This window comes from Labrus mixtus, chromosome 23, assembly GCF_963584025.1.
Source record: "Labrus mixtus chromosome 23, fLabMix1.1, whole genome shotgun sequence".
NCBI lineage: Eukaryota > Metazoa > Chordata > Actinopteri > Labriformes > Labridae > Labrus > Labrus mixtus.
The window spans coordinates 10,966,325-10,980,615 of record NC_083634.1 but is presented as its reverse complement, the minus strand read 5'-3'; the positions used below and the strand labels follow the sequence as shown (position 1 = coordinate 10,980,615).

At 40.6% G+C, this 14,291-nt stretch overlaps 1 protein-coding gene across 4 annotated transcripts in view; it reads right to left on the bottom strand.

The window, feature by feature from the left end:
- The window catches only part of LOC132958792 (RNA-binding protein with multiple splicing-like), a 36,708-nt gene extending 26,611 nt beyond the window's left edge, over positions 1 to 10,097 (bottom strand). For 2 of the 4 annotated variants that reach the window (XR_009666831.1, XR_009666832.1), the window contains exon 1: positions 9,655 to 10,096. Coding sequence is in view for 1 of the 4 variants with exons in the window: in XM_061031832.1 (XP_060887815.1) it covers positions 9,655 to 9,717 (63 nt within the window). In the remaining 3 variants the exon portion in view is untranslated. Of the gene's footprint in view, positions 1 to 9,654 lie in introns of all 4 variants that reach the window. The other 2 variants (XR_009666833.1, XM_061031832.1) reach the window with 2 other exon arrangements.
- Positions 10,098 to 14,291: the final 4,194 nt, after the last annotated feature.

Genomic DNA, 14,291 nt, shown 5'->3' with positions numbered 1-14,291 from the left:
CCGTAGTGCGCATGTTGTTAAGAGCTCCGATTTTCAGAAGGACATTGTTTTAACAGTTTACTCGCGGACAAAGACTCACTGTTCTCTAAAGTTTGCACTCTGGGATCTGTTTTCAAAACCTTCCTTTTTCAGGCACCCAAAATGCCGTTGTCATGTAGACGAACAACCGAAACACAACAAAAGGTCGCAGCTTTCGGATGACATTTTTGATTAAATTGTTTTTTTGGGAGGTTTTTGTGAAAATCCGCTGCTGTTATAACTTTGTCAATAAATTGATCATATAATCCAAGTATGGTTTCTGTCCTATGGGGGAGTCTTTTTTTATATTTTGCTTTAACAAAGGTCAGGTGGTCGTGATGTTCAACTATTCAGACGCTCATAGAGACTGTAAACAGGCAGACAAGTTATATAAACCACTTATTTCTGTGCAAAACCAAAAGTGAGCAGTACAACTGAAAGACAGCAACAATCCCTCCTTGATAAAACCCATCAAGACACAGCGGATGGCTTACTACCAATGAGTCTGGTTCTGCCTGAGGTCCTGTTAAAATAACTTTTTTTCTTGCCATTGTTGCAAAGTGCTTGCTCATTGCTGAATACTTTGGGGTTTCTGTAAATAATATAAAGTCTCATGAGAACTTTTGTTGTGTTTCTGTGCTTTTTAAACACAATTTAATTGTGTTTATACATTTAAACAACATTTATACATTTTAAACAGCACATAAGTTTGCTAAAGAAAACTTCAGGTACTATTTTTATGTTCCTCCTTATTTTTTAACCTCCCCAAAGGTTCAGCTGACCTTAAAAATGGTTTCAAATCTGTCTGCTCGTTTGAGAACAATGGGAGTATAACATTTCAGTCTGATAGCTCATGTCTCTTGCCCTGTCTTCCTCCTTCTGGGATGTTATCTTTCGACTGTGTCTGTGTAATTCTACAGAAAGAAGTGACGGTCAAACCTCCAGAATTAAGATCCAAGTTGTAATGAACCAGATTTGTCACTAAAATATGCCAGATGAAGGAGCAAAATTACAAAGGATGATCAATTTAGAAATGAGGAAAAAAAAGCATCTGATGCTAAAAATATCAGCAAAGGGAGGATTGTTTTTCTTGCTTCAATGCAAAAAGTCATGTTGACTAAAAATGTAACTCAAGGTGTGAAACAAAGAGACAAACCTTCCACCTGAGTATAAAATGTCATGACGCTTTTAAAAATAACAAATCCAAAAGTTCACAGCTTCAGCATCATTCAAAACATGCATTAAAACATTTTAATGCATTAAAACGTTTTAATGCATTAAAATGTCACAAATCAGGGCAATTTGTCAGCTGTTATAAAAGCTGCTTGATTTGTCTAAATAAATGTCCGTGGCGCTTATTCATGTGTCATTTCTATTCAGCGTGCGTTGCAGACTTATAAAATCTGTAACACCTATGGCCCGAAATGCCTCATTATAATCTGTGTGACTTTCTCAGATATTTGCCCTGACTTTAATTGAGAGCTTTTTTGACCGTTCATTCCGGCTGAAATGAGGGACACGACCTTGGCGCGATGTGAGATGATAGCTCTCTCTGTGTGTGTGTGTGTGTGTGTGTGTGTGTGTGTGTGTGTGTGTGTGTGTGTGTGTGTGTGTGTGTGTGTGTGCGTGTGTGTGTGTGTGTGTGTGTGTGTGTGTCCGCCAGCCAAGTTATTAGACAGAGGGCCTTCGACCCAGATGTGGCAGGACACTGTTTTAACCTTGAAGCCTTGAAAGTGAAAGTACAGTGGATTATTTTATTATTTTTTAAGAGAAGAAACATTTTATTATACAATTTGCTTCTTACTTTGTTGATCTGACATCAAAGTCTGCCTACAAGCCTATGTGAACTCAGAGCAAGTTGAGTTTTATTGCATCAGTTGGGCGCCACGTTATTAAAAAATAGACTAACTGACAGACTCCCACACTCCTCTGCTATCTGAGTTGTCTCTGTTCAGTGTTGGCACCGCTCTCCATCATCCTCAGGGTTTTTTCTCCTCCTCTGCCGTGTCTGAGAATGTGAAGAGTGAGAGACTGTAGGGCTGAGAGAGGTGTCAAACGACCATAAATGGATGACTCCATATGTGCGTTAATCACCAGTGTTTGAGGGGTCGAGTTTCACATGCGGGGTCACAGATTAGGTAGGTAAGACGCAAGTTATAGTGCAGGTCAGAGGGCAGCTGTTGAGGTTGAGCACACTCCAAACGTCAACTTAGCTAGGAGACTTTCTTTGTTTTTTTCTCTCTCTCTCTCTCTCTCTCTCCCTCAAGTGCTTTTGAGCAACAATTACGGCTCAGTGAGGGCCTGTAAATGTTCCAACAGGTTAACCTTTAAAAGACATTTAAAACAAATGACCTAGGAAAGGCAAGTGAGCGCTCACTTCACTGTTCCCCCCCCCCCCCCCCCCCCATTCTCTTACTCTTTTCTTCCTAGCTCTATTAAAAGTTTCCATTGTATTGAACGTAGACTGGAAAAGGCGTCACCAAAAAGGAAAGCGTCAATGTGTTATTTGGAAGATGTGTCGTTGAAATGAGCGACATCTTTGCTGTCAGCTTAAGAGTTCGTCAAAATCCCTCATACCAGTTTGCTCGCTCCTTCCTTTCTCTTATCTGATGACTCCCGGTGAATGGACTTAACATTCCTCAGCGCTCATTAACGTGAACTATTCGGCCAAGTCCGACCCTGCCTTTTCCTGGACTCCCTTTGTTGCCGCCTGCCCGAGTGGACACCTTACACTGTTTGGTTTAGAGGTTGGGTGGGCAGAGGGTTAAAGTGTCCCAAGCAAGTGGAGACAAAAACAACAGCAGATACTCAGTCATGCTTTGTGTCTCTCCGTGAGGAAATGTAAGCCTTCTGCTAATATGTTCCCATTATGTGCAGCTGTTCCTCATTGTGTTTACAAGTGAGAGCGCTTAGAGACCTGTATTTTTAGGATAACCAATAATTATTACTTCGCTTCAACTTGGACACTCTGTGATACATGTTTTATGAATGTTTCAGAACTGTAACTTGCTTGAATGTGTAACTAAAGAGTGTAAACTGAGGATACTGTTCAAATAAAGAAAGTCGGCTTATGCTCACATTTGTTTGTTTGTTTTCTAATTGACTCCTGAGTCCGTCAATAACAATGATGGTGATGTAAAGCTGTTGATGATGATGATGTACCGTTGAATTCATACAAAATCATGTAAAAATACTCAATTCAGTGCACACAAGGTTTTGCAGCTCTAGCTTTAAATGCTCTTTTTTTCTGGCTGGTAGCTTGTGGTGGGTAATGTTATTGAACTAACTTTTTATCTACTTTTGTAATTTACTAAATGTTTATTATTAGCATTTATTCCATCTTTCTCTCATAATATTTTTTTTACATTTGCAATGTTTACATGGACGCTAAATAAAATGATTTGACAGAGACGAGCATCAATCATATAATCAGAAGACGTTTTGTCCAGCTGGTCTCTTCTGCCGGAAATAGCAGAAGTAGAACCATTTTTTTTTTCTCCAAAATGTACTGACGTCATACACTTGAAACAATATTTTCCCCTGATGCTGCTCGCTCAGTACTGGATACTTCTTCTGCGATTGAACAGTGGGGAGAGTGCAGGAGAACATTCACATCACGCATTAAGGAGTTCATGTAAACACAGCACAGCAGTCAAAGAGGCTGCGGTTTTACAAAAATCCCCCTCTAACGGTTTAGTATATGAATCTCACTTGTGGGTCTTTTAGAAAAAGAATGACTAATGATTTTTTAAATGTTCTAAGTAGTTGCAGATTAATCCATCGATTTATAAATCCAGCAGCTAATCATGTCAGTGTTATGTTGATCATTCATATTACATAATAATAAAGTTAGCCTGACAAACCACAACACAGACTTTTGTGTGAACTGGATGACACACAAAAAAAGAAAGCAAATCTCATTATCCTGGAAGTATGAAACCAGTCGAAGAATAAATAACTTAACATTAAGTATTTAACCGACTAATCCAAAGCGAGCTTACTAACATACTTATTATTCAACTTTTCTTCCAACTTGTTGAGCTAATCTTGAGCGGTTTGACCTTGCATTGCTAACTCTCGCTGGCCGGCCAAAAAGACTTGTTGGCACTCAGTTCTCCTGGTTACCGTTCTGCCTGGCTCACTCCTGCCTTTAGGACTCTTCCCATGACCATAAAAGGTCCTTCTGTTCAGAGATCTCAGGGTCATGCTTTTCAACGTATGGGGGCGATAAGGGATAAGGAGTCTGTCTACTGGGACTAAAATGGGCAAGGGAGTGAGTGAAGGCAGGATGGAGAAGAAGGGAGTGGTAAGAAAGAAAGAGGAGAAGAAAAGTGGCAAATCATAAACGGCACCAGGGTGGCGAGAAGAAGGGAAGGAGGGACAACGGAAGCAGCGAGAGAACAAAATAGAAAGGGGACGAAAAAGGCCAAGAGAGGAAAGAAAGGAGGGGAGGAAATGGAGGGGGAAGCCAGATAAAAGTGAGGAGAGGAAACAGGAGTGAAGGGGGCGAGGACGGATTAGGGGTGTTAGACGTAAAGAAATTACACAAATTAAAGAATTACTTGAAGAGAAGGAGGGCTCAGAGAGGCAAAACTGGTGGGTAATTATAGCTCGTGAGTTAGCATATTAAATGGGATGACAGAACAAGCACATAAATGTACAGTATGACAAAGCAAGACAAGATGGCCGACGCTGTCTAGGCACCAGCACACACTTCTTCCATTTGAGTATCATTAGCTACAAAGCGAACTCAACGATGACAAGTAGGGCATTTAAAGGGAAACATATGAGAGACTTCACTCCTCACTCATGGTCAGTTTTATAGTTTATATATAGCTGTGGTTATAAATATATTCAAATATCTTGTGCAATTCTTTATCTGATTTCTTTTTTTTCCCCCCCCCCTTCCCTCCTCACATCAGGATCCTTTGCCAGCCGTTCCTGACGCTAAGCCTTGTTGTTGTCTTTTCAAATACCTCTTGTCGCACAGCTGACAAATGGCTAAGATAAGATGACAATTCCCTGCGCGCTTTTATAAATAAACTCCTACCGATCTGACGGAGAGCAGGAGCTAGGTTTTAGAGTTTGTGTGCCTTGTGTGAGGGCTTTTTATTGTGTATATCTTACTGTTTTTGAGAGTGTATTATCGCCTTAATCGACGGTAAATCTTCTCTCCTTTCTGCCCGTTCAGGGCCACTTTCCCCTCTGAGCTCCCCTCTGTTAACGTTTCATGTCACAGAGCGTTAATACATCGGCGTGCCCTTTTCATAGATACATGCGACACAAGTACGGACCACACACGTGCCCTCAGCGGTGTGTTACGGAGAGATGCTGCCTCCCTCCGCTTCCGTCACGCTCCTCCAGCAGCACCAATTCCCCCCGCCGACGTCTCCCCGCAGAAAAGGTCATGCCGGCCACATGACCCGCTATTTGAAGAGGAGCCCGGTGGATACCCAAAGCAGGCCAAAGCACAATCCAATTACACCCCAGGGAGACACGGCGCATTTGCTGAACTCTGCTCGAGTTATATCCTGTTTCTCTTCGGGCGCTTGTAAAGATCCACTTACACGTTTATGGACAGTCAAGAACTAGAATCAACAGATGTTTTACGAGCTTCAAACTCCTGCTCAGATGTCCAGCAAGGGTCAGTTTACAATAACTATGATCATGAGTATGATTACAACTGAATGTGGTTTAATCCTAAATGAAACAGTAAATGTGCAGACACTCTTTGCACACTTATTTGTCAAAAAAAGAAGGTGCATTTAGAGTGGGGACCTCCAATGTAGAGCGGGCTGCACAGGTCTTCACTTAAATAAACACAAGTCAGCTTGTGGGAAATTGACAGCAACAAGGTTGAAGGTCAAGCTTAGTCGGCTGACTCGGGTTAGCTATGATGCATTCCATGAACTCACAACATGTACTGCTTGTCCTCACCTCTCTCCCTCTTCCATCACCCCCCCCCGCCCCCTCCTCTTCACTGTCTGTTATCTATTAACGCAAAACAGGCCTAACAATTATCTGAAGTACAAATTATTATTTCCATAACAGATTAAACATCCTGTTGTTGTTTTTTTCTGTTAATGAGACCAAGATAATAGAGAAACCGTCAGCACACAATGAGCTTTTCTGCTTGTTCTGTCTGAAACTCGGTCCAAAACATGAAGTTATCCCTGTTATAATTAAACACAATGGAGAAGAGGTGCACATTCTTACATTTAAGACACATAAAAAAAAAAGGCAAATCTTTAACAGTTTTGCTCGACAGATGACCTACCGCCGGTAAATCATAAATTGCAGATTTGAATTTCGACCTCAACTAAAGAATTATATCATTATTGATTATTCTGCAGATTCTGAGTGTGGTTTATAAAGAAAATCAGCTTTGGTGATCGCTAAAGGACACATGAATTTATATAAGCAGATTCAAATAAATCATAAATCATCTGAGTTTTTTGGGCAAATCTATAAAAAAAATCTTATCCTTAAGGCACAAAAATAGGTAAACACAATCTCGATGTGAAACATTTTTGGTTCGCTGTTCCTTCACTGCATGCAATGTCAGGCTATGTTACCTTCCTTATAACACAAACACGTCTGGAGTTTGTCACCTCACCTCTGTCATCGGTAATACACATCAAAAAGTTAAGGAAAACATGTGCAACTGTAATGTTAAACCATCTACAAATCACCTTTTTCAGTAGAAAATCAGATCTACTTGAACACCCTTGCAGGTTTCTTTGTCCATACAAGGCGTGGAAACCACACAGCTGGTCTGAGAGTATCTTAAAACATCCACCACGCAAGAGTCAGTCTGTCACCTCAACTACATCAGTGACCCGCTGAGTGCCACCGCATGTGAAAGCCTCCAGAACACCTGATAATAAAGCTTATCAAAATCAGCCTGCAAGATTAGATGCTGCCGGGGGGGGGGGGGGGGGGGGGCTCCAACCTGCATACCTCGCCTGCAACAGCACCATGTTTGGTAAGCGCTGGTTTACATTAAGCATCACAGAGCTTTGGTTTACAGTGAAGATGGCTGAGCAGTGAAGCAGGCAAGAGAAGAAGAGCTCGCTACAGCACTTTAGTGGTGAGAATCAGTGATCCATTGAGTCACATACTACACTGTGCGGAAAGAAGAAAAATGAGGAGGAGGAGGGGGGGAGGAAGGGGGGGGGGGGGTTCTGCTGCTGTTCAGCATGTGAGAGTCATACCAGAGGTTGTTAAACTTTGGCTCCCACACATAAGGTCATAGTTTATGGCTACTTTAGTGCTGTTTGGCGTTTTTACATGAACTTGCTACTGTGATAATCATGAATGTTTCCACACAGGAGAATCAGATGGAAAATGTGATACAAAACAAGTTGAAATATTGTCACTTGATCGTCGCTTATGCAGTTGCGGATTTTGTATCTCTGCAAAACACTGAACTCTACTGTGAATGAAATCTTGTGATGAAAGTGAAAGTCGTACTCAGAAATGAGTGCCGTTATCATGAGTCACATCATGTGTATTTTAGCGTGAGTAATGCACACCTGCCTACAAAAAACGTCTGCTTTTATATGTGAGTGTGGATGTGGATGTGGAATATCGCTCCTGAACTCGCTTGCTTACACACATCATTACACAAAAGACAAAGTGACGTTCTCTTACATTACATTAATTCACCAGAGTAAATTTAACTCCCTGCCAGTCTGGGTGGCTTCCAACATTTCTACAACCATTAAGATTCGTCCGGCCATTAATCTCTCTCTGTCTGCCTTTTACACAATACATAAAGCGTGTCTCGTCTCGTCTGGTCCTGCTGCTTGTAGAGGTTACAGAATTTTAAACTTGAGAACGGTTTATTCTGACCATTACTAGATGAATTGTTTGGTCCACTAAAACATAACAGCCTTGACATTGTGAATTGCTTATTTTGTCCAACAAGTCTGCTTTTTTTTGTTGTCTTTTGTGCCTGAATGATGAATTAAGTGATATCTAGATTATGGAAGAAGAATTAAGTAAAACTTTACAGCTAATTCACTAAAGATTGAATCGTTACTGATCTAAAACAAAGCAGTCAGACGCTAAAATGAATCGTGTGTAAGCTGAGAAACTGTCATTTTCTTGTTTTTTTGTGCGCTGTAGTAAAAAAAACAAAAAAAAACACATCTAGTTGAAGTGTAGATGTTTAACCGCTTAGTGCTGTTAAAGCAATCAATCAAATCAAAAAACTATTCAGGCTGGTTAAGGTTATGGAAAAAATTGCCCAAAAAAAACCCTGCTTTTCTTAATTATTATGAAATTAAACTGAACATCTTTGCATTTTGTACTGCCATGTCCTGAAGGAAAAAAAAAAAAAGAAGACATTTGATATGCATGCTCTAAATCCAAACTCTCCATCTGGTTCCTAAGAAGTCAGCTTCCTCCTCTGCAGCTCATCTGCAGAACGCTACACTCACTGACTCCATCTAAGCTCAGCTGTGGACCAAATATGGTGTTGCATCGGGTGCGTTTGGCTATTCAGTTACAAAGTGACGAACCCGAAAACCCGAGCCTTAATCAAATTGCTCCAAGAGAAATATGTGATATAATCTGATACACCTTTCTTACGTCACTCTGCTGCGGATGTGTGGAGCTCTGAAATAACAAATCTGTCGTTTGCGTAGAGATACTTCGGGGGCCAAAGAAAATCGCCTCATGCGGAGAGAACTATAAACCAATTTACTAAGAAAGACATGTTATGGATCTAGATTATGCAATGTTTACCCAGGAGAAGAGGAAGAACTGGGCTGTTACCCAGCAAGTTAGAAGGGAAATGGATTACCTCACTTTTTTTTTTTTAGACAAACAACATCATTCTGGTGTGTTAAGACATAATCAAGTCTAGTAGATTGGGCTACTCTTACTGGACTGTAGTGCAGCAGACATATAGCCTTCATGTTGCAGCAGCAGATATTTGAACACTAATTCGCCCCCCTGGCTCCAGATTCCAGAAAGTAGTGATTTTCAGTGTTGTGTGAAGTTTGGCTTAATGGTACAGTAAGCAACAACTTTCAACACTTGTAGTTACTTTCTTGCAAACTGCAGGAAAGTTACTGATCATCTCCAACAAAGTTCCTGGCTTCAGAACAGTTTCAGGAACGTATTAGATGTGATTCATCAATTATAAAGTCCTTCCTTGTTCCTCACTTTTCACTCTGGAGGGATAGAGTATGTGTTGGACTTCACTGTTAATAAATGAAGAGAAAGAACACGGCTGACTTCAACTTTGACGTAGATACAGCAAGAGGCAGCGTATAAAGGAGAGGTTATGTGAACTCAATTAATTGAAGGATAAAGAACAGGACAGGTGCATAATTTAATAAAAGGAAATTAGATTGAGTGAGTAAATAATGAGTGCATACTGCAGTAAGTTAGCAGACGGACTGTAATGAGCTTACTACTCTGTTTTATCGCTCACAATTCAACAAAATAGAGACATTAAAACGTTCAAAGTCATGTCAGAATATTTAAGTTACACTACAGGTTACAAAGTATGAATGGTGGTTAAAAGCAACTACCGTCCCTGCGGTGCTGAAATGCTGTACGAAGATGCCGTTATGCGTCACGTAACGACCTGTTCAAATTCAAATTGCAGGTAGAGGTGCTTACCTCCTCTTCGTGGTTGGTGAATTCACTCTGCTCGTTTTCTTTCTCGATTTTGTTGTTATTCATTCTGAGTCGGGCTCTTTTCTCGCCTTCACGTGGACTATCTTCTTCTTTTTCTTTTTCTTTCGTCCTTCGTTTCTGTGAGGCTCCTTCCTTCTGCTCCAGGACCCCAAATATTAAAAGCCCCCTCGCGTCCGGCCGCTGTCTCACTGACCCGGGCTTCCCACTTGTTTAGCGACACCGACGATGACTAAAATGTAACTTGTTTTAAAGAAGAGGGGGGGGGAAAAGTCGGCTGTGAGAAGTGTTTTCTGTGCAGGCGGATATTCCTCAGCATTCCCTGGAAAGCTTCTCCGCAGGCTCTTTTTTTTTGCTGTTCCCAAAATGAAATACAGTAAATGTTCAGTGGACTGCGCCGCAGGCAAACTTCTCTCCTCATCTCCGCGTGAGGGAAGGAGGAGGGATGAAGGAGGGAGGGAGGGAGGGGTTTAGGGTGGGGTAAAGGGTGGGATGCACCGTCTGCTGCGCTTTAACAAGTTTTATCAAGTGCTGAGAGCCATACACTGTGCAGTCTACGGCTGAGAGGGTGGCAGTGGAAAATTGGTGCATATCACCAATCGGCTTCTGCACCAGCTGAGTGTTATTTTAGTCACTGCAACATTCTTGTAATATTAATGTAGTGTGTTGTCCATCCATAGGGGCTTATTTGGTGACATTATGTCTCCCCCTCTGTTATTGTTTGACTGCTTTTATATTTTTTTACAGATATAATGAAAGTCAACGACACCAGCTTTTAATTTTGAATTATTTGTTTCTTTATTAATCTAGTCTACATTTTAATTTATTAACATCTAATGCTGTCGGAAACCATCTCTTCACTTATTTGAATTGACTGTTGTGTTGGCTGATAAGTGGAAGTAATCTCAAAGTTTTCTAAAGAAAGGCCTGTCTGAAAGTCTTACATTTTCATTCGTTTTAAAGGCCAACAGGGGGCGACTGCAGGGGTTGTAAACAGATTGAATGAAACCATATAGTCCTATGGGAAAAAGACCATACTTCTCTTTTGATGTTTTCTATAGCCTAAGTAAACTTTTCTCGATTAGTTTATGGCCCCATCTTCTAATTTGCAATTTATGTTCTGTTTAGTTATGAATAGGCACACAAAGTTAATTATAGCTTCTAAAGAAGAAGGAAAGATCACAACAATGCCAAATTAAAGGCTTCAAACTTGTAACCAGCATTACCAAAGGGTGACGTCATAGCTAAAAACCCTTACACATAAAGCTCATACATGTAACTTTTTAAAATAAAATGTTATATTGATGGCCTAAATTTTTTTAAATGTAGGCTATATATAGAGTCGAATGCAAATTGCACTAATGAATCTCTAGAAACTCAAAGTTTATCATTTCAGCTCATAATCAAACTATAAGGCACCAAAATGGTTTCATGAATTACACATGGCATGTCTAAAATCTAAATGCATACAGTTTTCAGTGTACAAACCTGTCTGTAAGGAGTTAGACAACAGCAGCTATTTTTTTAATGTTTAATTAGTCCAACCTAAAAATATTAGGATGGTAATTAAACAACCTTTCATTTTCTTAATTACTAAACTTAAAGAAATTCTCTAAACAATTTACTCTGAGCATATAGCCATATAGTGAGGCCCTTTGACAGGCTTATGCATTTTGTATATACATAGGCTGTAGAGTATATTTATAGTTTTAATAATAATAGTAATGGGTCTGTTTGCCATGGGAATACATAAACAGCTTGTAGCTAGTACCAAAAATTCGATTTTATTGCATTCATGCAAGAATAGTATGCCACAGTATGTACATTTTTCAAAAGATTACCTGTTTTGAAAGAGTACGTATGACATGAAATGAGTCAAATGGAAGAAGTTAGCATGCCCTCAAAGAGCTCTCATTGTTTGCTTTTAGTATTTTACGTTATACTTCCTGCCAAAACCCCACACACGTCTTTTGTTGTGGAAAGCCACTCATTTTTACATACCTCTGTATTTGAAGAGTCACTAATTTCCCTGCACCTTTAACCTGTTTACTGTTTAACCAAGTTGTGTTGCATACCGTCAGTTTCAGTCATAAATCCGGCATCACAAGACGTCTCGTTACTCTGCACACTCAGGAGTATTTTCTTCCTTTCCTTGTGTCACCCCCCCTGAAATGTATGACACTCAGCATTATCTGTCATCTGCTAAGATGCACAGAGCAGTAGACACAGGTAATTATCAACCTGACTGTTGAATACATTTCACGTGGCTCCAGGTTTATCACTTCAGGGCCTCTATGAGTTTTGTGGTTTCAGGCAAATATTTTTCCTCAGACATCACTTGTAAAGCAAACTTCTGTCTCTGTTTACAATGACAATGGCAGGTTGTGTGTAAAGAGGAACTGGAGACAACACCTGTACATTGCTCAAGATTTTAGTAAGATATTAAGTTGCACTAATCCACTGTGAGTTCACTCAAGACTGTGTGATTTATGACCTATGAGTGGGGAAACAACCAGACCCTGCAGCTATGGAAGTGATGTCTCCACAACAGAGGAGATGAGCAAACACTGAAGAAGTTTGCTGGCACACCTATTATTGTCTACAGTGCAGGGTGCAAAACAGCCTTAAAAGCGGCGATCAGGTGACAAGGCAGCCTTGAACGCTACCCGTTTCAAAACATTTATTTTGAGCAACTGCCTCACTTTGTGTTTCGTGATGAAAAGTTCAAGAGCTGACAGTAGCTCGCTGGTGGAGACTTTGACTATATGTTGCTTGACATTTATTGTGCAGGACAAGAGCTTGCATTTTATGACAGCCGGTGCAGAAAACAGAACGTCATTTCTGCTGAACTTGCACCTCAAAAGCATCTAAAGAAGGAAAAACAGTCATCGTGGATTGGTCTTGGAGTTATCTGCTCTTTCCCCCCTCCAGATTGTGTCTATATCAATTACTCTGCATCTGAAGCATACACAATGAAGAAGGGAAATGGCAGATTCTTTTTATGCTGATGAGAAGCAGCTCAGGATAAGGGGGAGAGGGAGGAGGGTCTTGGAGTCTTCCAAGCAGATAAAAATGGAAATGTTCCCCATGCTGCTCAACACCCCTGTATCAAAGCCTCCTGCTGGAGTCTGGGGAGCAAAAGAGGGGGAGGAGAGGTAGGAAGGAGGTGGAGAGGAGGGGATAGGAGAGGAGTCGGAGGGGGGAAAGAGGAGGGGGAGATGTCCCAGCTGTGTTTGACAGGTCTCAGGGCTGAGCTGTGTGGTCTGATGCTCAAAGAGGGAGGGTGCCCCCCCCCATCTCCTTCTCCACAAAACACACACACACACAAACACACACACACACACACACACACACACACACACACACACACACACACACACACACACACACACACACTAACACACACACACACACACACACACACACACACACACACACACACTAACACACTAACACACACACACACACACACACACACACACACACACTAACACACACACACACACACACACACACAGAAAGGAGGAGGGAGGGGTGAGCAGCTAAGAGACGGTTTGGTCACGGTGTCCTGGGTAACATGTCAGCAAGCTTTGACATGGTCCAGCCTTACATGAAGATATCTTTGTGTTATCAACAGACCGTTAGCTTAAGAAACATTGCCAGCTTCATTGGTTGACAAACCTGTTTTGTTTAGTTAAAGTTGACAGCAAGACAAAAGAGAACAAGCATGCTAATATCTCTGATTAGAAAGACATGATTTGAAGCATTTTGGCAAAGTGTAGTTGCTCTATACCGATGTTGGTGGCCTTTTATGTAAGAACAGCTAGCATCTTGTTTAGTGAGTTAAAATCTAAAGCTCACTTTGAAACAATTCAAAACTGTATTGGACAAAATATACTTAATATGGCCTCTTTCTTTGACACAACCTTTTATAGACAGGTGTTTTATTAGGTCCAGTCTAATGCTGAGAAATATTAACAGCCTGCTACTTAGGTGAAAATAAAAATGGCCAAACTAGTTGAGGAACTCCTTGTATTTTAGTCGACAGAGACAAAAAAGAGCTTAATTATATGAAATTGGAATGTTTTTTTACCCCCTGCATTTTGAGAATTATGGCTCTATGTTTCCTTTTTATAAGAGCATCTTTACCCATTGTATGTCTCTATGCTAAATATGTAGCGGCTGGTTAAGTTAGCTAGGATAAAGTTAAGCAGCTTAGCTCCAAGAGTGGATAGAATCCACCAATCAGCACCTAAAGATCACATATAAACACTTCTTGACTTTATAATATGAGCCATTTAAAAGATAACACCAACTTTTGGAAAGGTATTTTATAAGGTGCAGTCCAGACATTAAGATCTCTTTCTCATATCAAAAGATTGCTAGTTCAGGACAATCCAACATTTTCTGCCTCATTGGTTGAAGAAGTGTTGCATTTAAGTCAAAGTTTACAGCAAGACAATATGTTTATTTTAGATAAGAGAAAATAAATGAAAATAGGTCCTTTTGCTTTCTTGCTTGTGTGTAGACATTCATCTCATATCTGTTAGCTAAATATGTGAGACACGGAGCACCAGTTAGTAGCAGGAAAGGTTAGCTAAGGATAAAGATAAGCTAGCCTG